Below are 27,401 nucleotides of genomic sequence, written 5' to 3'. Positions count from 1 at the left end.
CTGAAAAAGAGAGCTTCTGTTTCTAGTTCAGATGTGTGAGTTCAAGTTTTTGCCTTCTCCCTTACGTTTGCCACTGCATTAAAAAAAAATCCTGGGTTTAAACTGTGAATTTGCATTGAAAAATATTGAATAAATGGACTTGTGAACAACACTGCCCAATCAAATTAAAAATGCATGGGTTTTATTTATGCTATTTGTTTTTCTCTGACTGTCCCCCAGTTTATCTGCACCACTCTTACCTGTGAACAGCAAAAATCTCTGGAGTAAGATTAGCTGCAATGTTAAAAGTACTTATACAATGTCTCTATCCAAGTACTTTCTGTTTAAATATCCAGCAATTCTGATACTAGAATTTGCACTAGCATTTTTGGTTTTTAACTTGGTTTGCATCCCTGGTTTTTTGTAGTTACAGCTCCCATAATGTCCATCTCAGTTCTATAAGCACAGAGCTTGTGATTTCCATTCCTATGATTTTCAGTGGATATTAGACTATGACAGAACTCTAGAAATAGAATTTCAAGCAACGTCAAAACAGATGTCTTACAGAAGTTTATTACACCAGTATCAATACTTAACCAACCAAATGTATAATTTCAATAAAAGAAATTTGGTAGGGTAGTTTCACATAGCCTGATTTCTCTAAGTCCACTTTGGTTACCACTGTTTTATCCTCTTTCATTATCTAATAATAATTTAAAGAATAGTCTTCTATTATTCTAAGATCAATGTCATTTTTTCTTAGAGTTTTTTAAGTTTCCCTTTAATCACAATTTGTTTAAGATCTGCTTTGGCACCTGGAGACCAATTTGACTGGGTTTCATTTGGATAGTAATATAACTGCAGAAGCTTGCAATTGGGATAATAAACATACCTATTCCCTTCTTTTAAAAGATTCAATGCTAGAATGTTAAAAAGAAAACATCAAGAGCAGTATATATTTTTCTACATGGAAGTCTGAGGAACATATCCTTCATTGCTTTATTTTTTTAAATATGACTGAGTTAAGTGGCATTCTACTGCACAAAGCTGAAAATACCTCATCTATAACAAAAAAACACCCAAGATGTAAAGATCATCTCACTTAACTGAACTCATAAGTTTAGAACCACTTCAATTCTTTAATTTGAGTCTAATTAGGGTCTAAATTCTCAAAATCTCAATCTTTTTAGATTAAAAAGTATTGATTTATTAAACAAAAAGTACATGTAAAACTAAGTTCCTGAAGGCCTACACTATATACACTTACATAATCATATGTAAACAGATTATTAAATAGCAAGCAACATAACTTTTTACCAGCAAACTTATTCTTACACAACTTGGAAAATGTCAATAAATGTCCACAAAATCCTGTAATCTGAAACCATTAATAGAAGACCTTTATCATCATTCTACTGATAGCATTAGCTCATACTGCTTAGTCCTTAAAATCTTATTTAATGCACTAGTATATTATAAGGCTGCTTAGCATAGAAGTTTCAATTACATTGGTACTTGAATTTGCAAACAGGTAAAATCTTATAATATGCTCGGGAAAAAAAAAAAACAGGAAAACTGCTACAACCTTCTACATAAAAAGTTGTTGAAACTTTAAAAAGTGAACTTTTTAAAAAAGAAGGACAATTTTCTTGCAGAACAGAAAGTAAATGCAAATAACTATGGGTTATTTGAATATTGTAAATAACTAAATGTGTTATTTGGTCTTAAAAAAAACAACAGGTCACATTCATTTTCTAAATTAGTCTATCCCCTCTTATAAAATCAAATCTCTTTATAAGATTATGTTTTATGTTTCACTGTTTCAACTGCACCACAGAATGTCTCCATCTTTCATCTGTGCCAGTTTGTGTTTTATCAGAGTGAATATTTATTTTCAGCAGGTCTAGATGCAAATTAGTGACTGCTGCTGTTGAACTTGAAAATAAATATGTTGACTCAAAATGTGAAACAGCATCTTGTAAAGGCTCTACTGCCCCTTGTTTTTATCTGCAGTTAGTGGGAACAACTACAGTAATAAATAAATAATTCCTTATGATTTTGATGTGATTCTGGCCATTTATATTTTCCAGTGTTTACTATTCAGGTGGATAAAAAGAGAATTATTCAGATATCCACTAGTGATTTAGAGGTTTTTGATCTTCAGAGCTGAAGACTGAGTAATACTTTCGTAGTGTAGGAAGGAGTAGACTCTGTGAAAAGAGAAAAAAGAAATATATCTCAGATTTTAGCTATGTACTCCAACACAAATAAATGAAACCCTTAGGCAGAAACAGCAGGGCTTGGTTTTATTTCAAAGGTACTCTGCAAATGATCTCTGTGACTTCACTTTAGAAACAGAGAGCACGAACACTCAAGTGCTCAGATTATGGACATTAAGGAACAAAAGTCCAGTATCAGAACATGAAAACTATTCTGAAGCCACATCCTGTGGCCTTTCTTCATATTTCTCTTTTACCAGGTGTCATAGGACCATTGTACAGATCCCTTAAATTATTCCTGCAAGGAGTGGAAAGATAACAAAAGATTGATTCCATTAAAAGTCATTTCTACACACAAACTCTCAAAGGGATTAAAATAGAGCCTAGAGGGTACTCTAGCTCACAGGAAACTCCCTTGGTATCCTAACATTTTACTAAAGACTCAATAGATTGACAGTTTCTTAATGATGGTAAATATAAGACAAAGTAGCAAAACAAATTAATATGCAAAGCTTCAGGTGCTATGTAATAAAGACAGAAGCAGAGATTTTACTATGATTGTACAGTGGTTAAACAGTTAGTAGTACCCTGATACAGATAATATTATTAAAGAATATTCTACCAGTACAAAGAGCCTTTCATATATATACTGTGCCTCTTTTTGAGGGGAAACCCTTCTTCAGGAATTCAAAATCACTAATGTTAATCCCAAGTGGGGTAATTAAATCTGGAGAATGAGAATAATCTTTGTATATATTATTAGTGAATTAAGACTAATGCACGTACAAACACACAATTAACTTTGTATACAATATCAAGTGTCCCAATTAGAGCTTAAATTTTTAACAAAACCCATTTGGTATTTTCACTGTTGGTCTTATTCAATACCATAACAGACAACTGCAGTTTAAGGATATATTGCTTGGACTCTCAAAAATAAATGGCCCCACCATATGTCTGCATTTATCTCCAAGGCAGCAGGAAGTTTACTGCAGATTAACACATACCCCTTTCCTTTAGGTCTTCAATGTATGCCTTCATAAACTCTTTCTCAACTTGCTCACGTTCACGTTCGGTTTCTATAATTTCCTCGGTGTCTTCACATACAATAGTTTCAACAGGACTGTTCTTGAGACTTACGAATCTAGACAGAGATTAGCACAAGAATATATGCTACAGGCTGCTGAACATCACTGGCCAACAAGAATGACATTGTAGGAATTGCTACTAGAGCCAGAAGGAGAAGTGTAAAGAATATCAGCTCAGATTTGCATCGCGGCATTGTTAGGATACATCTATTATTGGAAAAACAGATTTCAAATGGCACCTTCTCTATACTCCACTTTCCATATAAAAATTATCAGATTTATCCCTTCCTGTCTACCTACATAAATCATTCTCTGTAATAACAGGTATATTTTTTGTTATGGAACTTCTGACGGACTACACTGTAATTTCACATCTGTTGATAAGCAATACAAACTCCTTCCTAACAACATTGCCTAGCAATCTGGAAATTTGCCAGTATCACTTAAGAAACAATACCTACTTCCATTTTTTGGTTGTTATTACATTACTTCTCTTTTCCAATGCATGCCTGGACTTGCATTACATTGTATTTGCAAGTTTTCTAAGCTACATGTTGCAGGTGAAAAACTAAGCGGTTACACACACAACTTGTGTAATGTCCAAATTAAGTGCACAGCATTCTGAAAAACTCTGATTTTCACTCCAAGAAAGGAAAAAACATCAACAGAATTGTTACTTTCAGAAGAACAAATGTTTCACCAAATGATACAGCTTTCTAAAATCTCATGCATTGCTGTGAGTCTGTGATCAGTTGACTTTGGCTGACCAGGTGTCCACCAAGCAACTCTCTCCCTCTCCCTCTCCTCAGCAAGACAAGGGGAGAATCACAGAATCATAGAATCACAGAATCAGAGAATCTTAGAATCATAGAATCAGCTGGGCTGGAAGGGACCTCCGAGATCATCAAGTCCAACCCTTGATCCAACCCCGCTGTGGTTCCCAGCCCATGGCACTGATGCCACATCCAGTCTCACCTTAAAAACCTCCAGGGATGGAGAATCCACCACTTCCCTGGGCAGCCCATTCCAATGGCTGATCACCCTCTCTGGAAAGAAATTCTTCCTAATATCCAACCTAAACCTCCCCTGGCCCAGCTCAAGACCCAGCCCTCTTGTCTTGCTGAGAGTTGCCTGGGAAAAGAGACCAACCCCCACCTGGCTCCCCCCTCCTGTCAGGGAGTTGCAGAGAGTGAGGAGGTCTCCCCTGAGCCTCCTCTTCTCCAGGCTGAACAGCCCCAGCTCCCTCAGCCTCTCCTCACAGCACTTGTGCTCCAGTCCCTTCCCCAGCCTTGTTGCTCTCCTCTGGACCTGCTCCAGCCCCTCCATGTCCTTCCTGAGCTGAGGGCCCAGAACTGGACACAGCACTCCAGGGGTGGCCTCACCAGTGCTGAGTCCAGGGCAAGAATCACTTCCTTGGACCTGTTGGCCACACTGTTCCTGAGCCAGGCCAGGATCCATTGGCCTTCTTGGCCACCTGGGCACACTCTGGCTCCTGTTCAGCTTCCTGTCAATCCAGGAATAGCAGATGAAAAAGTTGTAGGTTGAGACAGCTTAATGAGAAAATAAAACCTCTGCACAGACGCAAAGCAAAGCAAAAACCTAATTCTCTCTTCTCAACAAGTAATGTCTAGCTACTTCCTGGGAAGCAGAGACTCAATACATGTAGCTGGTTTCCTTGGAAGAGAAAAATCTTAATAAAGAATGGCCAACCTTCCTTCTCCTTTCTCTTGGCTTTATATGCTGAGTATGACACCACATGGGTCAGCTCCAGCAGTGTCCACTCCCAAGCTCTTGCTCAGCCTCAGCTTATGATGCTTTGTAGGGGTGGGTTGGAGACACAGCCTTAGTGCTGTGCCAGCACTTCTCAGCAGTAGCCAAAACCACCTTTCTAGCTACCGGTGCAAAGAACAGCACTATGAGGGCAGCTGTGGGGAAAGTTAAATCCCTCCGAGCCTGGCCCAGTATAAGGTCTGAAATGGTTCCATAATCAAAGACCTGAACGTTGCTTGCAGAAATGCATGACCACCACACCTGTAGACTGAAAGGCCTCTTGGTCTTACCCTGCATGCAGCAATAAGGTGACATTTCACAGCAAAGAACTACTAAAATCATGTGACCTTATTTAACCTTTTACCAGCCACGTCTCCCTCTCCCAGCAAGATGCTTTTGGCAGCACTGAGCTTATCAACAACTAACTGCCAGGCTACTGGTCCTCCTCTGAGACAGTTGCTGTGACTCCATCTACCCAGGAACAGCAGTTTGGGCAGATGTACAATGCAAATAACTGGCAGGTGGCAATCAGAAAGGTGCATATATATATATAATTTCCAGTTGTTGTAGTGCCCCCTTTACCACTCATTGGCTCAGAACTTGTAGAAACTCATGCTCATGAAAGTGTTTCTCTTGGTTACATGTACCTTATCTTCTTAAGGACATTTTCCCTTTCTCTCTTACTTTTACTTACTTTAGGCCTGTGGTAGACTCACAGATGGCTGTGGGTACCTCAACCAGGTCGTCACCACTGACAACCAGCAAACTGAGCTTTGGCATATTGACAAGAGCTCGTGGAAGATAAGTCAGCTTGTTTTTCTGCAAGAGAAGTGTCTCCAATTGATCTAACCTGTAAAGACATAAAAAGATAAAGATGGCTTAAAATACTTATTTCAGACAGGAACATCTATCCAAAACAGCAATACTGACTTAATCTTCTGTATAATAGGATCAATTACGTGCAGCGTCTTTGGCTTCTCAAAAAATCACTCAAACCCCACTTTCAACAGATTTTCATCAACTTGAATGGAAATCTCCAGTCATGGTTCAACATTATAGATATTAACAGCACACCTCTGAAAAGTAATCAAAAGTATGCTCGAGATAAAAGGTTACAAAATTTACGGTGCTTTCATGCGGAAGGTGTTGACAGAAAATGATATAAAGCCTCATCATGTGCACCCTGGAACTAATGAAAAATAAAGGTCATCAGCTCACAGCTTTGACCATTCTATGAACTATGTATGGCTGTGCCAGGCAGCAAGTCCCCATCTATTGTTTTTCACCAGTAATTAGTATTGTGGGGAGCAAGAGAAAGATTAACTCCTAGTCATAATGCTCTTGCAAGCTGTCCCACCGAAATCAATTCAAAGACAGTGCTTCATGGAGGAATTTTTGCTTTATTTCCCCTGGCTTGTCCTAATGCAATAGAAATTTGGGGCTCTGTGTTTATTCCTTGGAGTAGGCAGAAGACAAAAAGCACAGCAAATCATTGAAGAAAGTTTGTCTTTTTTTTGACTGCAAGGATCCATTCCTAAAACACCGTTGCAGGATATTGCTTATCTGGTCCACGTGGTCTATTTGAATTCAAGTGAAGATATTAAGTAAGGAGTCACAGTTATTAATCACAAACATTGTCATTAATCACATTACTTTCGTGGTAGTTCACTGAGGTTCCTTGACACTACAGGCATTGAAGTCGTAAGCCTGAATAAGAGTATCAGTTCACTGGGGCAGGTGGCATATCCTGACATTTTGTAGTCTTCAGAATGCAAATGAGCCACAGGAATCTCAAAAATCAAAACCCAAAGAAAACCTTATTTTTTGGTGTCTGATTAAGGTATCTTAGTATAAAGTCTGGTAACTCAGAGGGAAAATGCTCCTTAGTTTGAGTGGGTATCCTTCCATAAAAGAACAATACCCTCTCAGAAGCATTTTGAATTTAATTAAATCTCTGGTCAGTCCCCCTGGAAAACAATGGCAGGTTTATTTTGTTTGTAACTAATGCATGTGAATTACTAACACAAAGTAAGACTTCAGTCCTGCTGTCAGAATAATCTGTGATTACACAATGTCCCAGAAAAGCCTTTTTGCCCAGCAACAAAGCCCTTGAGAAAGTTAAGACTGAATGAGTTTTCTGTGAAATTTCTTCTGCCTCAGGGATTTCTATTCCCAGATCAACAAATAACCCAGAGTATTTTTTTAATAGATTTTAGTTAATAAATTTTTTGTTTACTTTTGGCTGTGTAAAGTTTTGTAAACCAAGTCACCACAGGACTCCAGAGCGAATAAATAGGCCCAGGAATAAAAGAGCTTTCTCAGGCTAACAAGTCCCATTAAAAAGATAAGTGTGATTTTGCTTAAAACTAGTTCTAGTGGGCACCTAAACTGAAAGAGTGAATATATGTGTGCACATGCATATGCACTTCAGAGTAGAAGGGGAGGATTGTCAGTGGGGTTTTTTTAATCTTATCAGCATTTTTCTACTTTACTAATGAAATTTGTCAGGTTGACTCAGTAACCTGAATATGCTTTAGTTTATCTTTTCCTCCTCCCCACCTTACCCTCTAGAGAGCTACTGCATCCAGCTCCACATGGTGAGTCCCCTTTGCTGGACCTGGGGCAGAATAACCCTACAAATTTCCAAAAACCATTGCTCAGATATAATGATAAATTACCATGAAATCAGAGGAAAATGTATTTAGTTAACTGATTGCAATCAGTAAGCTAGAAAAAGCAGTTTCTGTTCTCTGACAGAGCCCATAAACAATAATGGAATGTTTACATGCAAAAATATCCACATGTGGGTTTTTTTCATGTGGTTTTTCAATAATGGTGTTTCTTGGAAGCTTGTGAATTTTCTAAATGACTTAATAGTTCATAAACCTGTCAGCGAATTAAAACATAAACTACCTGTCTATGTCTTCTGGGAGATCTTTCAGGTTGTTGCTGCTGATATCCAAGCACTGCAAATTAGACATCCGGAGCACACAAATTGGAATAGAATGGAACTTGTTTGCTGACACATCCACGACTGTGACTTGTTTCAGGTTACTTAGCTGGAAAGAAGTAGTGCTCTATGTTAGTTAAATTTGGCAAATACAAGAAGACATTTCATTCATCAACCATTTTTATTCCCCTCAAAGCACTGAGGAAGATAAGAATTTATTATTTTTTTACTCAAATTTTTGCCAGCCTTATCTCTTACTCATCATTTCACAGGAGAAAGGGATTCAGAAATAGTTACTTCCCAAAGTGTTCATCACCTTTCTAACATCACCAGGGGATTGAATGAAATGAAATTTTCAGTCTTTAAAACCCTACAGTTTTGAGATGACAAGTTGAACCAGAAAATTACTTGGTTTTGAATGACAAAACACAATTTATATAACTAATAGATGCCAAGTTACTGTTCTCAAAATCAGAGATTTGATAACTCCTATCAAAATTACATAGGTTCCCATTGCTATAACTCTATTATACACTGAGAGTGCATTGCTAGGACACCATTAGAAAATTAAACTATCAATTTAAGCCAACAGAAAATTTGGTCCAATATTTTTCAAAGATCTTTAAAAATACATCTTCCATACTGCAAACTAAATATATAATAAGAGCTTTTTATTTGAATACTTTCCAAAGGAAGTACATTTTTAAGTAATAAACCTTTAGTGCAATGAAGGTTAACTACAAATGTAAAATATATCTGTTTAAGAAATTAATGTGTTAAATTAAGTTCTCTCTGTACTGAATCAATTATTCACATTATCGGTGTTCATAAAACCATGCAACTAGCTAAAGTGAATATCAAAGGAATATAAATGTTAATCAAAAAAGCTGGTTTAGAATGGAAATTACATTTCTGAGCTTCTAATCTGATGTCACCATCAACATCTAGCCCTACGGGTCCTGATACAGAAAGAAAAGTAGCAAAAAAAAAAATTCCTTGTCCTTTGCTGAAGGTATCTCAGAATGTAGAAAAGTAGGAACAAAAACCCCCAAAATATTTTCCACTTCCAAAGTAAGCAGAATGCATGCAACAGCATAAATGAAGGGAAAAAATCAAATAGTAATAAAAAACATCCTGAATAATTGAAAATTATTTTCTTTATTCGTATTTACTAATTGGTTTTTATACTTTCTGTTCAAACTCCTTCTTACTGTAATATTGGTAGATTTTCATCTGAATTTGACCATTGCAATGTAGACTGTAAATTTTCCTGATACTGAATCTTTTTTCCAACAAACCAGAACCTCCTTTTGAACAAGGAAAGCACAATGACTATTCCGGATTATAGCAGCAAAAGAACGTAGAAAATAATTGGCAGCATTTTTATACCATGTTTTCTTTGTGGTTTCAAATTATCATCACAATTTCAAATCCCAAGTAAATATTTCAAATTTCTCTGAACAACCTGAACTCAGAGCAATTTGCTAAAACTGCTGATACATTTATTTTAACAAGTTCTCTCCCCACAAAAAATTTTGCATGTACAGAATTAAAGCAATATCCCAGAGGCTTAAATGCCAAAATGGTCTCAAACCATTCCCAAAGAAGAAAAGCCACCTTCTCTAAACACAAAGCAGCAGATATAAATATATAAATATAAAATATTTAAAATATTTATATAAAATATATAAATATAAAATAAACTGACATTACTGTTCACCCAAGTTCTTAAACACTTTGCTTTCACATGCTGGAATAACCTGGTAACATTAACATTAGATGGTAAAATTATATTTCTTCAACAGCAGTAACTAGTCTTATACGTTTTCCTAACAGTGCTTTATTGAATTAAATATTATAAGCAATATTACCACAGCAGTATTTTTTTTAAGAAACACAGCTGTTTCCTCCATTTTTTGTATAATATGGAAAAGATATTATTTTAATACTTTAATATTGATTAGATTAAAACATACATTTTTTCAGGAGTTTGTATTCCCATAAAAATGTGCCAACAAAATATAAGGTCATGGACTCTACTGATACAAATTTTGGTTCACCATGTCACAGAATATATGGAGCCATGATTATATCATGTATGCTGCAAGTCCTCAGCACTTGTTCTTTTAAGGTAATATTTAATAAAACCTGTCCATCTTCTAGAAACCTAATGGAGTTTTTAATTTAATCTGTTTCTGAGGTGTTGCCAACAAATACCTGTGACAGACGATGCCTTGGAAATTATGGTAGCTGTGTATTATATTTCCTAATGAAAACCCTGTGTATTCTATTTCCTCTTGAAGAACTGATTGATTCCTTCACCTTTTATAACATTTCATTTTCAAACAAGCATGTCTCCCTTATCACATTTATGTTATCATTTATTTTGGCTTGATGTTGATTTTTGCTATTTTCTTCTATTATGTGACTTTGAATCAATCAGTATATGGGCTTTATGCAGGTTCTATTTAAAAAAAACAAAAAAAAAGCTATGTTTAATCATCTAGCTACCTGGACACACTTATTGTGGTATCTATGTTTAATCATTCTTGCCATTTTTATTTGACACACTGCTCCCTTTAACCTACCTTCATAGTTTTGTTTATAGAAATAATTCAGATAACTTGTAGAGCTCCACTGCTATTCTTTCCCTCTGGCAGTTAAACCTTCAGTTGAAAGAAAAGGACATCATGTCCTGGGCTGAAAAACTGTTTGATTAACAGGTGTGGTTTTATTTTTGTCCTGCTTTTTTTGCTATGAAAAGAATTTACTGGTAAGGTTGGCCGAAAGTTTCTCATGAGTTGCCTACTACTTAGCAGCAACAAATTAAAAGGAATAAAGTTGTGTCAAAATACCATATTTTTCAGTTACATTTAAATATTCTGTAACAGAAACGGCAACCCACTAAGTAAATTATGAGAAGATATACAAAAGGTTTGACACAGAAATGTCTATCCATGCATCACAAATGTGCTTTTGCCCTGAAATTTCAAACTCAGTGAAGTCAAAGACTATTTGTACCACTTCAGTAGTATAGGTTATCACTTATATTGCCTTCCAAAACATATGTTGCCTCCCAAAACACATTGATTGGGACTCTGCATCTCATTACCTTACTGAACACAGTGACAAAGGAGCAAAGTGCACAGTTGGCCACTTAGTTCTTATGCATTCAAACCAAATTCCCAGCTTTTCTTTCACCAGGCTGTCAGTGCAACCTCTTCTATAACCTCCTTGATGTTCATGGAGAAAAGCACTAATCACAGAAACAGGGTACAAGCCTCTCTAGAGGAGTCAGAACATGTCTTTCAAAAGATATATTTGTGCATTTATAGCCCAGCCCACCATCTGACTTCCAAAGTGGACTCTTAATGAGACAAAGGCATTTCACGGTAAAACCCACGCCTTGAAAACCAGGTACCAATCCATGTATTTTGTGACAAAACCCTTTGAAGCCCAAAAAAATATGTGACATCAAAAAGGACTTCATTTGGTGGTGTCTTGGTAAGATAAATCCAAGAAACGTTAAGTGGAAGAAAGCATTCAGCCAAGTAGTGTCAGTCTGATTTTGCAATGCTAGAATCCTAAAACTTTTGTAGAGTTAATTCCCAAACAGAAGCTGTTATTCTTATGCCAAACTGTTTACTTGGAAGTTTAACATCGCCCCCTTTCACCACTTATCATTTCATCATTCAAATGCATTCTTTCAAGTTAATGTTTAATGTCCAATAGAGTAATTATAGCTATGATGACCTAAGCATAAGTTCATAGAAAGAAACTTCCCTTATTATTAAAGCAGGTTTTTTGTATGCACAAACCTTTAATCAGGCCTTTAATCTTTAATCAGAAAACTGACTTTATTCAATATTCACAAAATATATGCAATAAATGCAACATATGCAATATTCACAAAAATATCAGATATTGGTCATTTGCAGGTGATTGAAGGTGACCACACACAAGGTGACCACAAATGATCACAGAGCAATGAGAGCAGGACTGTCGTCACACAGTTAAAATCCCTAAGAATGTGGATCATCTGTTTAAATCCAAGTATAGTAGCTGTTCCAAGCCAATAGATAAGTGCATGAAATTAAGTACCCAATTAATGATTTCCTGGGCTGAAACCAAAACGAGTCTGCTGTCTCAAAAAATAAATTTATGTTGATTAGTTACATTAAATTTTCATAGCATTACTGCTGCAGCTCCACACAGTCTGCATACATTATTGCATTTTGCCATCATAAAGTCATCTCAGCTTCAAATCTCCAAAACTTGTAAATTAAGGACACACATTAGAAGAGAAGACTAGGCTCCCTGAAAAGTCAGTTACACATTTCTCATCAACTTAAATAGATCCACTTTGGGAATATACTTATCATATGTTTTAATTAAAACCATTAGAAGAGGAAGAACAGCAATGTTGGTAGCAATGGGCGTTGACTGACTCTCCAGAATGTTTGGAGACAAACTGTCCTTGAATCTATCAAAAGACCCTTTTAAGATATATTCTGTGTTCCTTCACCATGAGATGACCAAAATTGCTCACTTTCACAACAGAATATAATAAATAATGGCCAGTCTTCGCGAGCGAAGATTTGGGAAAGGTCATTAACCCTTCGAGCCTGCGCAGTGGATTTTTTAGGTGAGACACAGCGTGCGCTGAACTGAGCCCACCCTTTAATCCTGAGGTTCATCTGCCGGGGCCGAGCAAGCTTGGACAGTGGCAGTGAGAGTCTCAGGACGTAGGTTTGTTTAGAGTGACCTTCTCTTAGATGGATTGCCTCACAGGGCTGACGAGCTCCATCTGCCCGGGGGGCCGGGAATCGAACCCGGGTCGCAGCAGTGAAAGTGCTGCACCCTGACCACTAGACCACCAGGGGCCCCCTACAACAGAATATAAACAAAGCCCAAAACCACTTTTCATTTCTGTTCTAAAATGCATACAATTGAAGAGATGCTATTCAGATTGTCATCTTAATTATCACTTAAACATGTACAACAATTCTGGTTTGCCATGACAATACACTATAGCCTGTGAAATTACCTTTCTGATTTAAAAAAAAACGGAGTACGTTCCTTTAAGCTTCTTCTGAAACCCAGAATAAATCACTGTTTTCCAAGATGTGGCGTGGGAAAAAACACCCAAAAGATAAAGATGTTTATTCTGTAGCAACTTAAAAAAGATATTATAAACAGAGATGACAGCTAAAATAAAGAATTATAGCATACTGACTCTTGGTTTTGTTTTATATTGACAGAATAGTAACCATTCACTTGAAAGGAAAAAATTATCAAGTGTGTTTGAAGAGGTAATATCAGCAGAAGAGCACCAGGTAACAATGTAAGACTGACAGAGACAAAATAAATAATCAGAAAAAACGTGAGAGAAAAACATTCAAATAAAATTAAGAATGTGGTTCTCTGGCTAAAATAACATCATTTTAATGATTGATGATGGAATTATTTCACCACATGTATATGGAGGCTGACAACAATCTACATTCTACACCAGACTGAAGAGAGACAGCCTGACAAATTTGGAAACAAGATTTTTATGAAATGCCAGCCAGAAATCAGCTTGCTTGTAAATAAGGTGGAAGACAAAACATTAAGAGGAAAAAAAAAGACATTTTGACTTCAGCAGCAGAGGTCAGAAGGTTTGTGATGAGCTGACTTTATGATACCAGGAATAAGCATCTCCATGGCTGGTTTTGGTTTGCAAACAGAAATGGTAGAAATTCTTTTTGTCTTGGCACAGAGTAACTTCACTGAAATGTGAAGTACACTAGAGGAGTTTGACAAATATTACTGGTCGTCTACCAGCAGGAGAACTCTGCAACTTGGAGCTGGATTTGTCTTTTCTTGAAGTAGGAGTTTCATAAAGAAAATTCCTTTTCTTTATGAAACGATTCTGAAAATTAGGGAAAATTCGAAGTGGAGATAAGACTGCTTTGCACATCTCTGATCTGGAATTAGACCTTATGTAGTTCAGAAAATCATTGCAATACTTCCACCTCTTCCCCAATGATTCTTTTCTCCCTGTATTGTAACAGTATTTCTAGGAAGTTTTATGTCTTACTTTGACATAAATTTGAAAAAAAATTGGAAATAAAACTAGTATTAGTAAAATAATCAGACATGAGAGATGTCGTTTCCTGACCTGGACAAGAAAGCTGAGGAATGGCACAAATAGACCTTCTAAGAACCTGATGGTGCAATTAAGAGCATGAGGCTGTGAATTCTTACAGTTTTTAGTGTTTTGTTGCTATTTTGCACTACTCCATCCAGCCTGTGACCAAGTAACCTCAGAGCATCCAAGTAATTTAAGCTATTAAATTATTGCTGTTCTTCTCATGCCCGCTAATAAAAGTATAACTGAATACTTATTCACATATTCTTGAGTTTTTTGTTTTGTTGGTTGTTTTTTTTAGCCACTGCACGCTAATTAAGCACTTGCTGAAATTGTCTTTTTAAAAGAACAAAAAGAAATGCCTGCAAAGAATATGTCTGCCAGGCTCTTGTATTCCTGGGAAGCTTCTAGGTCTAAACTATGTCAGGAGCTCTTCCATCAGCTCAGAGCACCCCAGGAAGAGGTAGGCACAAATTTCCACAATGCTCTTTGGAATGCTAAATATTGTTCTGTGGCTCTTAAACAACAAGAAAAAGATGTCTAACAAAATCAGTCATATGGACTGTCCCAGAGTAGTTGCTCAGAAGATAAGTTGTGTAGAATCAGGGTTCATGGTGCTGAAACAGTGTAAGATCAGACACTTTTACTTCTATGCCTTATATATCAAAATAAGTGGGTTACAAATAGCTGTTTTACTACTCAATACCCTTCAGATTGAGTCCAAGCAACTTGTCTTTGCTTAGCTTCATATTTCTCCAGGAGACATATATTGCCACAGTAATTTTTAATAGTAAACAACAAAAAACTTCCACATATTTGTGTATATCATGTGCAATGTCAGATAACATTTTCTGTGACCATGACATTTTAAAAATACCTCTGTAACACTTTGAGCACATAAAAATATTAATATGGCAAAGGAAACTATGAGTGCTGAACAAAAACAGAGAAGGAGTTACATTTATTATTAATAGCACATATCTAAAACTGTGAAGATTTTCACAACTGGAAATAAAATCTAATACGGAGAAGTACAAGCTAATGCAAGAACAGTCAACCACACCACATTTCTTAAACTGACAGAAAACAGGAAAAAGATGGAAAGATGAAAAAAATTAACTCCATGAAAGTCTTGTGTTCAGTATGCAGCAGTGGTCAAAAAAAGCAAATAGTTAGTTATATGTGACATACAATAATTAACCCCAAGTTACTACATAAAACAGCTGTGCACTACATATAAAACACCATACTTGCCAGTTTTTCTCAAGGTAAATCATAACAGTATGTGGGATTCAGGTATGAGCTATGGACAGTGACAGAATGGAAAGATTTTATTATTTTTGTTAATTTTTTTTCAGGTTTGTTTTTTTTTTTTGAAAGGCCTAAATCAAGATTAAGAAAAACTGTACAGATTAACAACTGAGCAAGATACAGTAAATTCATGTTGTGTTCTTCCTTTACAATGTTGCTCACAAAAGCAACATAACCAAAAATCACTGCACCTCTCAATACAGTGAAACTTCTACAAAAATTAGATCACAGAATTTTCAACAGTGTGTTTTTTCAGCTTAAGAACTTCAAAGAATTCTGAGAGAACTAACATTTACACAAATAATGAGAACCTCTGTTTCCACAACACAGTTCAAACAAGGACAGCTCGAATTTTTTCAGCCTCAGAATATGGCACAAACACCTCGCTTATGTTCTAGCAGTGTAACACTGAACATTATGTTCAGCTTGCTTATTGAGCTTTCAAATGTGAAAACTTCCAGAAGTTGAATTTTTTATAAAGCAGATCTGAAATTTAGCAGTGTATTACTGTAGTGACATTATCTTACCAGAGCACATAGTACTGCAAGCAAGTCTCTGTAATGCTACGCTCTAAAAAACACGTTAAGAGAGCTCTGCTGTGGGGTTTCAATATCATTAATTGTCAACACAAGCAAATGAGAGAAACTGAACAGAAATATAGCTGCAGGAAATCACCTACTAAGGTAAAAAAATATGGCACTGGCCACATATCCCAAACATCCACACTGCACATGTAAACTGATGCATGGAGTGTCAAACTTTGAGTCACAGAATTTGGCAGACCTCAGAGTAGTCCAGAAAGCAACAGTCTGAAATGGCTGGAGTAATGCAGGTGATGGAGAATCAAGTAAAACATATCCCAATTAAAAATGGATAGGAAGAAAAAAAAAAGACCATGATCAATTTTGCAAAGTAAAAGATAAGGGGAAGTCTGGAAATCTTATTCTTGCAAAGCTGTGTTTACATCATAAACCATGAAGTTACTTTAACCTTTCCACAACCTTTGTCAATTTTTCTTTTATTGTTGTGCATTATATAATTACACATCTCCTTCTAAACTCCATCAGTAGTAAACAGCTCTATGGCAAGTCATAACAGTAGAGAATTAGATGCCTTCACAGCAGCTGAAGAAATATCTCTTTCTTTATCATTTGTTCTGAGTTTTCCAGGCATTCATTTCTTAACCTGAAACTCATCTTTCCATTCTGTCATTGTCCATTGCTCATACCTGAATCCCATGTACTGTTATGAGTTCCCTTGAGAAAAACTGTCAAGTATGATGTTTTATATGTAGTGTAAAATTGTTTCATTTAGTAACTTTATGGTAAATCACATATAACTAACTATTTGTTTGCTTTTTCTGATCACTGGTGCAACTTGCATTGAAACCTGAAAGAACAACAGAGGCCCAGGTCTGTGAGCTGGCATCTCTTTAATAAGAAAAGCAGGAACCACTGGGACACAACCTCCTTTGAATTCCCTTGCATCTTCAACATCACTTCCACTTAACGTTGGGTATAATTCTATGCTCTTTTGCCCACTGCCAGTAAGGCAGAGAACTGACCTGAGTTTAATGTGAGACAAAAAAACGGGATGATGTCTGCTTTCAACTGGTTGGGCAGACTCTTGTCTTTATGTCTTTCCCACTGATCAGTGATGATGAATAAAAATCACAGTCAGGCTTACAAAATGTTTTTTACAGCTGTGAAGTTGATCAATCATGTACCTACATGTAATTATGTAACTACTCATAGGAATATGTTCAGCAATAAATAAAATGCATGAAGTTCAGTAATTTACTCTCCAACTTGATTCTTCTTACAGAATAAACAGTACTTCTCATTGTCTGCACTTTATGGAAAAACAAATAACGTGCTTTTCTCTCCATTCACCTACAAACTCCTTTTGACACTCAATGCACATTGGTACCACAGACATTTTTCTGCAAGATAAAAGAGGCAAATGTGATAGTGATATGTATTTGTTCTCATCTCTGCTTCTATGCAGTAGTTACATAAAATCTGCCTCAGATTATCTTGCTGATGTATGGAGGATATACAAACAGAATGTTGAAAGCCAAAAAGATTTCAAACTGTTTTGAGAGAAAGCAGGGCTGGAGCAGTACCAAATGCTCTTTGCTACCACTGAATTCTTTTACAGAATTCATTTTTTGTAACAACACAGTCCTGTTGGAGTGTTCACAATATGCCACTTTGGTCACCGTTAAGTCTTCCCTTATGCTGTAAAACTACTTCCCTGTCATTTCCTATTATAAAAAAAAAATCAGACTGTGAAAGGTGATGTTTCTTTTATTGAAGTCAGGTGAAAGGTAAATGAAAGGTCACTGGCACCACAGCACAGAGGTAGCATGGGTCAGATCTCCAGTGAAGTGGACTGTTATTATTAGCTGCTGACTTATTCTGATAATGAAGCAGTTTTGAAATGATGCTATATTAATTAGTAAGCTTTGGAAGCACAGTGTCAAAAGCAAGATCGACTGACACACTTTCCTCTCCCTAACTGCATAATCCTGTTTCCCAATATAGATCCACATCCTTCTTTAGCCCCTTGTCTATTAAAACATTTACGAGAGCTCCTGCAGCAGCGAGGCCTTCGTGAATCTCCTCTGACACCCAACACCTTTGCACCTGCTCTCTTGGGTTTCACACCCCTCCTGCTAATGCCTGATGTTACATCTCGTGCCAGTCCCATGAAGCAGCTGTTGCTGTGCATGGATTGACACTTTGGCTGGCGGCATCGGAAAACAAACTCGTCATGAGCGTTAAACGTATTCAAAGAGAGTGCAAGCCCTGAGCGAAGAAGGGCAAGGTGAAATCCTGTCTAATGGAGATGAAACCACACCAAGCAATTGGAAAGCCATTTCTGAGACTAAACAATGTATGCACAGAAACATCAGTCCTACTAAAGTCAGCTGGACTTTTCCCGGTGATTTGACAGAAAGCTGAACAGGAGCCAGAGTGTGCCCAGGGGGACAAGAAGGCCAATGGATCCTGGCCTGGCTCAGGAACAGTGTGGCCAACAGGTCCAAGGAAGTGATTCCTGCCCTGGACTCAGCACTGGTGAGGCCACCCCTGGAGTGCTGTGTCCAGTTCTGGGCCCTCAGCTCAGGAAGGACATGGAGGGGCTGGAGCAGGTCCAGAGGAGAGCAACAAGGCTGGGGAAGGGACTGGAGCACAAGTGCTGTGAGGAGAGGCTGAGGGAGCTGGGGCTGTTCAGCCTGGAGAAGAGGAGGCTCAGGGGAGACCTCCTCACTCTCTGCAACTCCCTGACAGGAGGGGGGAGCCAGGGGGGGTTGGTCTCTTTTCCCAGGCAACTCTCAGCAAGACAAGAGGGCTGGGTCTTCAGCTGTGACAGGGGAGGTTTAGGTTGGATATTGGGAAGAATTTCTTTCCAGAGAGGGTAATCAGCCATTGGAATGGGCTGCCCAGGGAAGTGGTGGATTCTCTGTCCCTGGAGGTTTTTAAGGTGAGACTGGATGTGGCATCAGTGCCATGGGCTGGGAACCACAGCAGGGTTGGATCAAGGGTTGGACTTGATGATCTCGGAGGTCCCTTCCAACCCAGCTGATTCTGTGATTCTGTGATTCTATGAAAGTAAAAATTTTCACCAGAGGTTGGCTTAATGCTGTTGGCTTACCAGTACCAAGTTAAGTCCTTTAATACACCACTCCTCTCTGCTTTGGGGTCCTGAAAAATGCCCACAAATAAAACTCCCATTTTAACAAATCTGATAAGTGAATCCTTTGAAACTTACAAAAAAAAATGTTATGGAAGTAAAGATTTTTACAGATTCTTTATGGCCCCATTGAATATGACAAGCAGTAGCTATGGGTGAGTTCTTCCAGTGCCTGACTGGATAGTGAAACCGTTGGGAAATTAATGTCATACAAAAATGTACATCCCCCTGATTGTATCTTTCATTTTATAATTGTCACACACATTAAAAAAAAAATGGTAAGGAAAGAAACAGGTTTGGAAGTTTACAGATTTGAAGAATTAATGTGCTGGTAAAACAACCTGATATTTTGCATTTGTATTGAGACTGCTGGTGTCCTGCCTACCAGGTAATGGCTTTGGGAGGTCTTGATCATGGATCACAAAGACAAAAAGTTACCTGAAGATGCCCAGTGCGGATTTATTTGAAGTCTCCCTACACATGCACAGAGCCTGTGCCTCTGTTCTTCCTGCTGAATGTTTTGTTTTGATGAATAGAACCGGACAGACAAACAAAAACAGAGCAAAAGAGACTGGAAATTTTCCAGCTGTTAAACCTCAAGTTTCAAATATCTGTTGAAATTGTATATAATGTCTAAAAAGTTATTTATGTCTGTTCTGGATACTGCTGTGTTTGAAAACCAAATGAGACTAACCTTAGTGCTTAATGAAACTCTAATCACATCAGCTTTTTTTTTCAGGATCACACCTGCTAGCAGATTTAAGAGACAACTATTTATAATTATATATTTCATGTAAACAAAGCAGAGAAATAGCAGCATCTATAAACTCCTGTGACCCTAGAAAGCCTTTCCAGAGAGGATGCATTCCTGGACCTGTTGGTCTTCGATGCAAGAAAGCTAATTGGTGACATAAAGTTTAGAGGCAGCCTGGTCTGCAGCCATCACGCTGGAGTTCACAGCCCTGAGGGATAAGGGTCAGCTGAAGGGTAAAGTCAGGATCCTGAACTTTAGGAAAACAAATTTCCAGCTCTTCAAGGAATTAATGAAGACAAAGGTCTTCAAGGGACTTGTCCTTGAGCTGACAGATCTATAGGGATGCCTTCTGTAGAGCACAAGAGCTCTGCATGCCCAGGTGTCAGTGATCAGACAAGGAAGGCAACAGATGAGCATGACTGAGTAAAGAACTGCTGTCAAACTAAAGGGAGAGAACCAAACGCACAGGCAGTGGAAGCAAGGACAGGTAACGTGGGAAGAGTGTAGGAACACAGTCCAGTTGTACAGGTGAGGTGAAGAAGGCCAAGGTGAAACTGGAGCTGAATTTGGCAAGGGATGCAAAGAAAAACAAGAAAGGCTTCTACAGGTAAGTCAGCCAGAAAAGGAAGGTCGAAGAAAGTGTGTGCCCCACTGATGAACAAGGATGGCAAATTGGTAACAACGGATGAGAAGAAGCTGAAGTACTCAACAACCATTTTACCTCAGTCTTCAATGTTCACCTCCCTTCTCACACCTCTCAAGTGAATGGAATTGAAGGCAGAGACTGGGGGAACAAAGTCCCTCCCACTCTGAGTAAAGATCTGGTTCATGACCACCTGAAGTACCCAAAAATAGGTACCTCTGTGGGACCTGAGAGATGCACCCCAGAGTCCTGAGGCACTGGCTGATGCAGCCCCCAGGACACTCCCCAGGATGTTCAGAAAGTCCTGGCAGTCAGGTGAAGTCCCAGGTGACAGGAAGAAGGGAAACATTGCACTGATTTTTAAGGAAGGTGGAAAGGAGGACCCTGGGATTTGCTGAGCTCTCAGCCTCACCTCTGTGCCTGGGAATAGCATGGAACAGACCCTTCTAGAAGCTGTGCTGAGGCACAGCCCTCCCAGAGAGGGGATTTGAGACAGCCAGCACGGCTTCACCCAGTCCTGCCTGACACCTCAGTGCCCTTCTACACTGAGGTGATGCAGCAGTGACCCTGAGAAGGGCTGCACATCTCATCTCTCTGGACTTCCCTCAGGCCTTGGACGTGCTCCACCACATCACCCTTCTGGCTGAAGTGGAGGGACATGGAGTGGATGGCTGGAGTGTTCAGTGGACGAGGAATTGGCTGGATGGTCTCATCCAGAGTGTATTGAGTGTCTGAATGGACAGCAGGGAGCAGTGGTGTCCCCCAGGGCTCCGTCCTGGGACCAGTGTTATCCAATGTCTTCTTCATCCCAGATGCAGACACTGGGATGGAGTGCACGCTCAGCCAGGCTGCAGGTGACTCCTGTCTGAGGGATTCAGTGCCATCCAGAGAAACCCAGACAAGCTGGAGAACTTGGCCCATGTGAATCTTACCAGGTTTAACAAGCCCAAGTGCAGGGAGCTGTAGCTGGGACTGGGGCAATGCCGGGGGGATGGAGGGGTTGGGAGCAGCCCTGCCGAGAAGGACTTGGGGGTGCTGGTGGATGAGAGGCTGGACATGAGCAGGCAAATCTTAAACTGGACTGCATCAAAAGCACTATGGCCAGCAGGTTGAGGGAGAAGACTCTCCCCCTCTGCTGTGGTGAGATCCCACCTGGAGTACTGAGTCCAGCTCTGGAGTCCTCAGCACAGGAAAGACATGGACCTGTTGGAGCAGGCCCAGAATAGAGCCACAGAAATTACCAGAGTTATGGAACTGCTCTCCTATGAGGACAGGCTGAAAGAGTTGGGTTGTTTAACTTGGAGAAAAGAAGATTCCAGGAGAGGTCTCGCCATGGCCTTTCAGTACTTAAATTTGGCTTAAAATAAAGACAGAGACACTTTGTAGTACAGCCTGTTGTGATAGCACAAGGAGCAATGTTTTTAAACTAAAAGATGTTATATTCAGTCTGCTATAAGGAAGACATTTTTTATAATGGGTTGGTGAAACACTGGCCAGAGAGGTGGTGGATTCCCCATCCCTGAAAACATTCAAGGTCAGATTGCACAGGGCTCTGAACAACCCGATGTAGTTGAAGATGTTCCTGCCCAAGGCAGCTGAGTTGGACCACATGATCTTTACAGATCCTTTCCAACACAAACTGTTCTATGATTCTATGATTCTGAAAGGTCCTCAAGTCTGTACTTGCTTATCTCAGGACTTAGCTGAAACTTTCTTTACATCAGAAATACGAAACAAGATTTAATTTGATCTTTTGGAAACCGTGCGCGCTAAAATAGCCAGAAAGCACAAGCTTCTCATTTCTCTGAGCTTCAAAGATCAGTTTAGATAGGACTGACATGAAAATGCAAGTATACATACATATACACTTTGATTGACAAAGTATTCATATGCTGTAACAGTCTCTGATTCCTTCCTTTCGCACTACCCAGACCTCACAAATGGTTCAGAAAACATTCAGATCACTCACTGGGACTGCTCAGATGTGGTACTGAACACTGTTCAAAGCAGAATAACTTTGAAAAAACTTCCTTTTAATTTATTTTCTGTATCAGAACCTCTCCTGTAAGCATTTCTGTCTTGTTGCTGGTAGCATGGAATGACTTGTCTGTCCTGTGGCTGACAGCGTGTGCTGCACCAGATGGAACAGAGAGAAGAAATGAAAACTTCTTCATCTTCCCTCTCTTCTCACCCAAGTTCCTTTGGGTGACATCTATAGATACTCTTGGCTGCAGCAACATTATTGGCAGAAAAACAAAACCACAGTAAAACTGACTCTTTGAAATATCACACACAGGAGAATTTAATTGGGTGATTCGGTAAATAAGCATAGAAACTAATACTTTCTAAAGAAAGCATACCTAAAAGTAAGGTCACAGTAGTTTTTCTACATACTTGTATGAGAAAATGCATTATTTATAATACAGATTTTATTCCTGGAAAAACAAATTTATTGCACAGCATGCATGAAAATATTAATAGAATCCCTGTCCAACAGCTAAAATACAAATACCAGAATCATACTAATTCTTAAATTCACACACAAAACATACAAGAAATTTGCAAATGAATTCATCCATCAATCCCCTTCTCTCTGCAGCTACTGATATGTGGTATCCAGTATAATCACACTGCACTAGGAGATGGACTGGATAACATGCAAGGCATGCCTCTCATGAGCATCTTAGCCAGAAGAACAAGTGCACCTCCATCTAAGAAGAATTTTATGAGCCATGTGTCGTATCAGGGAGGATTGTGCCCTAAGCCGCTCAGTGTACCCTCCTCTGCTAAATCTGGTTACTGAGGTTGAGAAGTATCTGTTAGAAACTGGCTGTACAAATGTAACGTCATGGAGGTTGCTGTAGTGGTTTGAATCTTGTTTTCCCCCAGAGGCTAAGAAAAGTGATAGACCCCAAGGGGTGTAAACCCCTGGATGTTTTGAACTTTTGCCCAATGGGCGCTCCTGCAAAATGTAAACATTCCACAAGCACCAGAAGAGACGAGTTGTAGTTTTGGTTGTTGTGGGAGAGGTGGCCATGTTGTAGAGCCACGAGGAAGGGGCTCAGAGCCCCATAGGGGGGCTTTGGCCCCCAGCCCCAGCAGGGGCCTGCGGGGACCTGGAACAGCATAAAGCTGGGCTTGGTGCCTGTAGTTATGCCGGGAGATGTTTTTCTCCATGGGCGCAGAGCAGCAGCTGGCACTGACCAGAGAAACAGTGGCAGAGAGCCAGAAGAGATAAGACAGAGCAACAGAGACATGCAGCACCAGAGAAAGAACTCCTGGAAGGAGACCCGAGGAAAAGAGAGTCAGCAGCTGAGTTCTACAGAGTTCTTGGGGGTAAGAACTGTACCAGACCTCCCCCAAACTCCTTTGAGACCCCTCTTGGAAAAGAGGGAGATGGACTCCTATTATGGAGAAGAGTTTTGGACATGCAGCACCGGAGAGAGAGAGGAGCTGAGAAGCTCAGTCATCCTGAGAGCTGAGCCAGGACGGTGTGGGAGGTTGGCCTTGGGGGCCCTCCCTTGCTGCAAGCTACAAAGAAGCTCACAGCCTGAGACAGGGCACAGAGGCCCTGCAAGGAGTTTGAATCTCCTGGAGATACCAGACTGTCACGAAGCCCCCTGTGCTCGTGATATGATGTGGTGGAACGACCTTGTCTAGGGTGACGTAGTCCACAGAAGACCCCTTTGCCTGCATCGAGGGGGCTGAGAGAGTCTTGGAGGCCTCCCTTGTGAGTGCTGGCAGAGATCCAGCTATCAGCTGCTGCATGCATGTGGAGAGGACAGATGACTGCTGCTGTAGAAGATCCTGCTGCTCCGAAGAAGGGATCTGTCCTTCTTTCCATCCTGGACTTTTATTTGGAGGGGAGAAGAGATCTGATCCATTGTAAATACTACATGTCATGGTAGAGATAGTTGTGATCATGTGTATAATGTATTATAATATTTATTTGTATAGTCATTGTGATATATTCTCTTTCCCCACTTTGAGTCTGGTGTGTTTTGTCTGGAAAAAATCATCCCACATTAGGTTGGGATGTGGGAGGGGGCTTAGACTAGGGAATTGGATTTTTGGGGCTATCTCAAACCATGACAGTTGCCTTTTCTAACATTTACATTTTATTTCAATTTATATTTTCATTCAGGTCCAGAACAAGATGTTATTAATCTACAAATATGGCTAATATAGATTTGAATTCAACAGCAGATCCACAAACTTTTTCTGCCAAAGGACTTACTTTCAAGTAATACTGATCAAATATTGATGTTAACTGTAACTCTTTAATATCTAAAAATGTTAGACATCCAACAGTAGAAAAGACAAAAATAAATTGAGGAGTAGACATTCAAGCAGATTGCTCTTCCATAGTGTGGAATGGTATGAAATCATAAGCCTTGAGGAAGTAAAAGGTGAGAGGACACACCCTCATTTAACAGAGAATGAAGATTCTCAAGATTTAAGTTGTGCTAGAGCATCTCAATCAGAGCATACCTCATCTTGAAATGGCTTCATTGAAAACAATAAAAAAAAATTGGTAGGTTAAAAAGACAAGAAGTACAGTCAGTACACATGCTGGAAGCCTCCTTAACAACTGCAGTTACCTGAAAAGTAGTACAGGATAAAGGTGCTTAGTATCTTGTCTTTCCTGAAGTTTCCCTTATTTATAAAACAAATTCACAGACTTAACAGACACCATCATAGCCTGTGAACTTCTTATGTGGTTGACTGAAAAATTTAGGATCAGAAGCAACTGATATGCCAGAAGAAATTTATATACCTATATGGTAGCTGCCTTCACCATTAGGAACTTCAGTTCTAAATGGGTATTTGATGACACTGCACAGGTTTGTGAGTAGTTTGCATTCATCCTCTACCATTTCCAAGCAGCAACTACAGTCTTGTGTTACATGATCTATCTCATTAAGATTTCTCCCCCTAAATTAGATCATCATGTAATATTTTATGTTTTTATTTAAAAAAAAACCAAAAAAAACCACCAAAACACATAAACCACCAGAATTCTTTTCCTAAGAAAGCAAAACACTGAATAATCAAATAAAATAAGGGCTTCAAGACTTCTGTATTTTTTCCAACTGTCATAAAGAAAATGGGTAGAAAGGGAACAGGGAAAGTGATTATTGAAGATGTAATTCAGTCTCAGGTCTCTGATGATCCCATAATCATTTATGGATGCATCAAAAATCGAATTGTTGATGGAATTCAGACATGGTTTGAATTCCAGGTTTCTTGGTGGTTTCTCAGGACTCAGCCCTGGAAACACTTGCATGCACTGCTTAGGTTTACCTGCATGTTTGAATTCATTTTCATATATGTTATCAGTGTCTGTCTGGCCATTATTATAGGTAAAAAAAAGCAAGGCAAAATTAGACTTAAATAATTTCTGCTGGGCTGCAGTTTGCCTTTATTTCTTTTGAATAAGTTACACTGGAGAATACTGATGTGGCTCTCATACACTTCCTTAATCTTCCCAGAAGAAACTTTTAAGGATCTGAAAGTCAAATAAAAATTTAACTTCATGTACTGGCTGCAACTTCCCCTGCCTCCCTGCACTGCTCAAGAATGGCACAGGAATCCCTTGGGAGAAAGGGAATGAAAGACAATGTTTTAGTGTATTTGTTTCTTACTACTCAAATATATATTCACAAATAGTGATCTTCCTGAAGTATAGCCCATTTTGCCTACAAAAGTAAATGGTAAACAATCTCACTGTGTTTTGTCTCAAACCATGAGTTTTCTGAACCTGTTTTCTCCCAATATCTGCGGAGGAGGGGCAAGCCTACCACTGTCTTTCTGTTTTGCCCCTTTATACAGCTCAGACCAACTCAATATTTTAATATGTTTTAATTCATTAATATATTTAATATATTTTAATTCATTAAATAGTTACCTACCAATCGCTACAGCCATTTGTCCATCCGAGGTTCAAACACCAGACACCCTTTATGTTAGCAAGGCTACTGATGCAATTGTTCTGAATAGCATGAGCCACATGGAGCACACTGAAGGCCAAACACTTTGCAGCACTTTAAATCATTTGATAAGTGTTCCTTTAATTGCATATTCAGCTGCCAAAGCTGCCCTTGCCACGTTGATTCTGGAAAACTAGTTCTATAAACTAAATCAGAAGAGCTTTTTGTAGCCTCCTTCCCAGACAACTGCAAATGTAAATTGAGTTCCAGCCTCCAGAGAAACGTGGAAACACGATAGATAATGCCAAGGTTTTCCTTTTTGACCTTTTATATCATGCTAACAGGATGTTGCTTCCAGTGTTTGCTGTTACATAAAGTTGTTTGCACAGATCCAATTTTTTTCTGCAGGGTTTAAGTGAACCATTACCCAGTAACCTACACGCAGTTTTAGTGGCTTTCAATCTCATTGAGTAGGAGACTGTCAGAAGGATGAGCAGCCTTCTGCTTATTCCAAATCCTTTTGAGGATTGTGTCTTCCTTCGTATATCAGAACACATACAAGCAAAATTTAGTCACTTGAAAAACAAAACAAAGTAGCTTGGTCCCATTTAATTTCATTTTCAGTGATATTACCACTAAACCATTATTGCTAGAAACTGCAAGGAATGTGATTTAATCTGTCAAGAAAAGACTTGAAGACTGTAATAAAATACTTTGTAAGCCAAATAAAAAAAAACACATTGATTGTTATCTTACTTCAAATGGGAGATCTGTTATTTCCATATTTCCAGACAAATCCAGTTTTTCTAGATTCTCACAATCACCCAGTTCTGGAGGGACTGACTTCAAATTATTGAAGCTCACATTGAGCACTTTGAGGTTTTTTAAGCAGCCTGTGAGGGTAAGATAATTCAAATCAGTGCATTAA

At 38.8% G+C, this 27,401-nt stretch overlaps 1 protein-coding gene across 1 annotated transcript in view; it reads right to left on the bottom strand.

Moving 5' to 3' along the window:
• Nucleotides 1–1,481: 1,481 nt before the first annotated feature.
• The window catches only part of LRRC2 (leucine rich repeat containing 2), a 64,783-nt gene continuing 38,863 nt past the window's right edge, over nt 1,482–27,401 (bottom strand). Inside the window, exons 5-9 of the mRNA XM_017821233.1 lie at nt 27,230–27,366; nt 7,970–8,115; nt 5,751–5,906; nt 3,206–3,342; nt 1,482–2,189 (exon numbers count right to left, since the gene is read on the bottom strand). Of these exons, the coding sequence (XP_017676722.1) occupies nt 2,140–2,189; nt 3,206–3,342; nt 5,751–5,906; nt 7,970–8,115; nt 27,230–27,366 (626 nt within the window). The 3' untranslated portion in view covers nt 1,482–2,139. The remainder of the gene's footprint in view (nt 2,190–3,205; nt 3,343–5,750; nt 5,907–7,969; nt 8,116–27,229; nt 27,367–27,401) is intronic.

Source organism: Lepidothrix coronata, unplaced genomic scaffold (genome assembly GCF_001604755.1).
Source record: "Lepidothrix coronata isolate B3197 unplaced genomic scaffold, Lepidothrix_coronata-1.0 Scaffold89, whole genome shotgun sequence".
Lineage (NCBI taxonomy): Eukaryota > Metazoa > Chordata > Aves > Passeriformes > Pipridae > Lepidothrix > Lepidothrix coronata.
The sequence above is the reverse complement of the archived record's forward strand: the minus strand, read 5'-3'. Positions and strand labels throughout refer to the sequence as shown.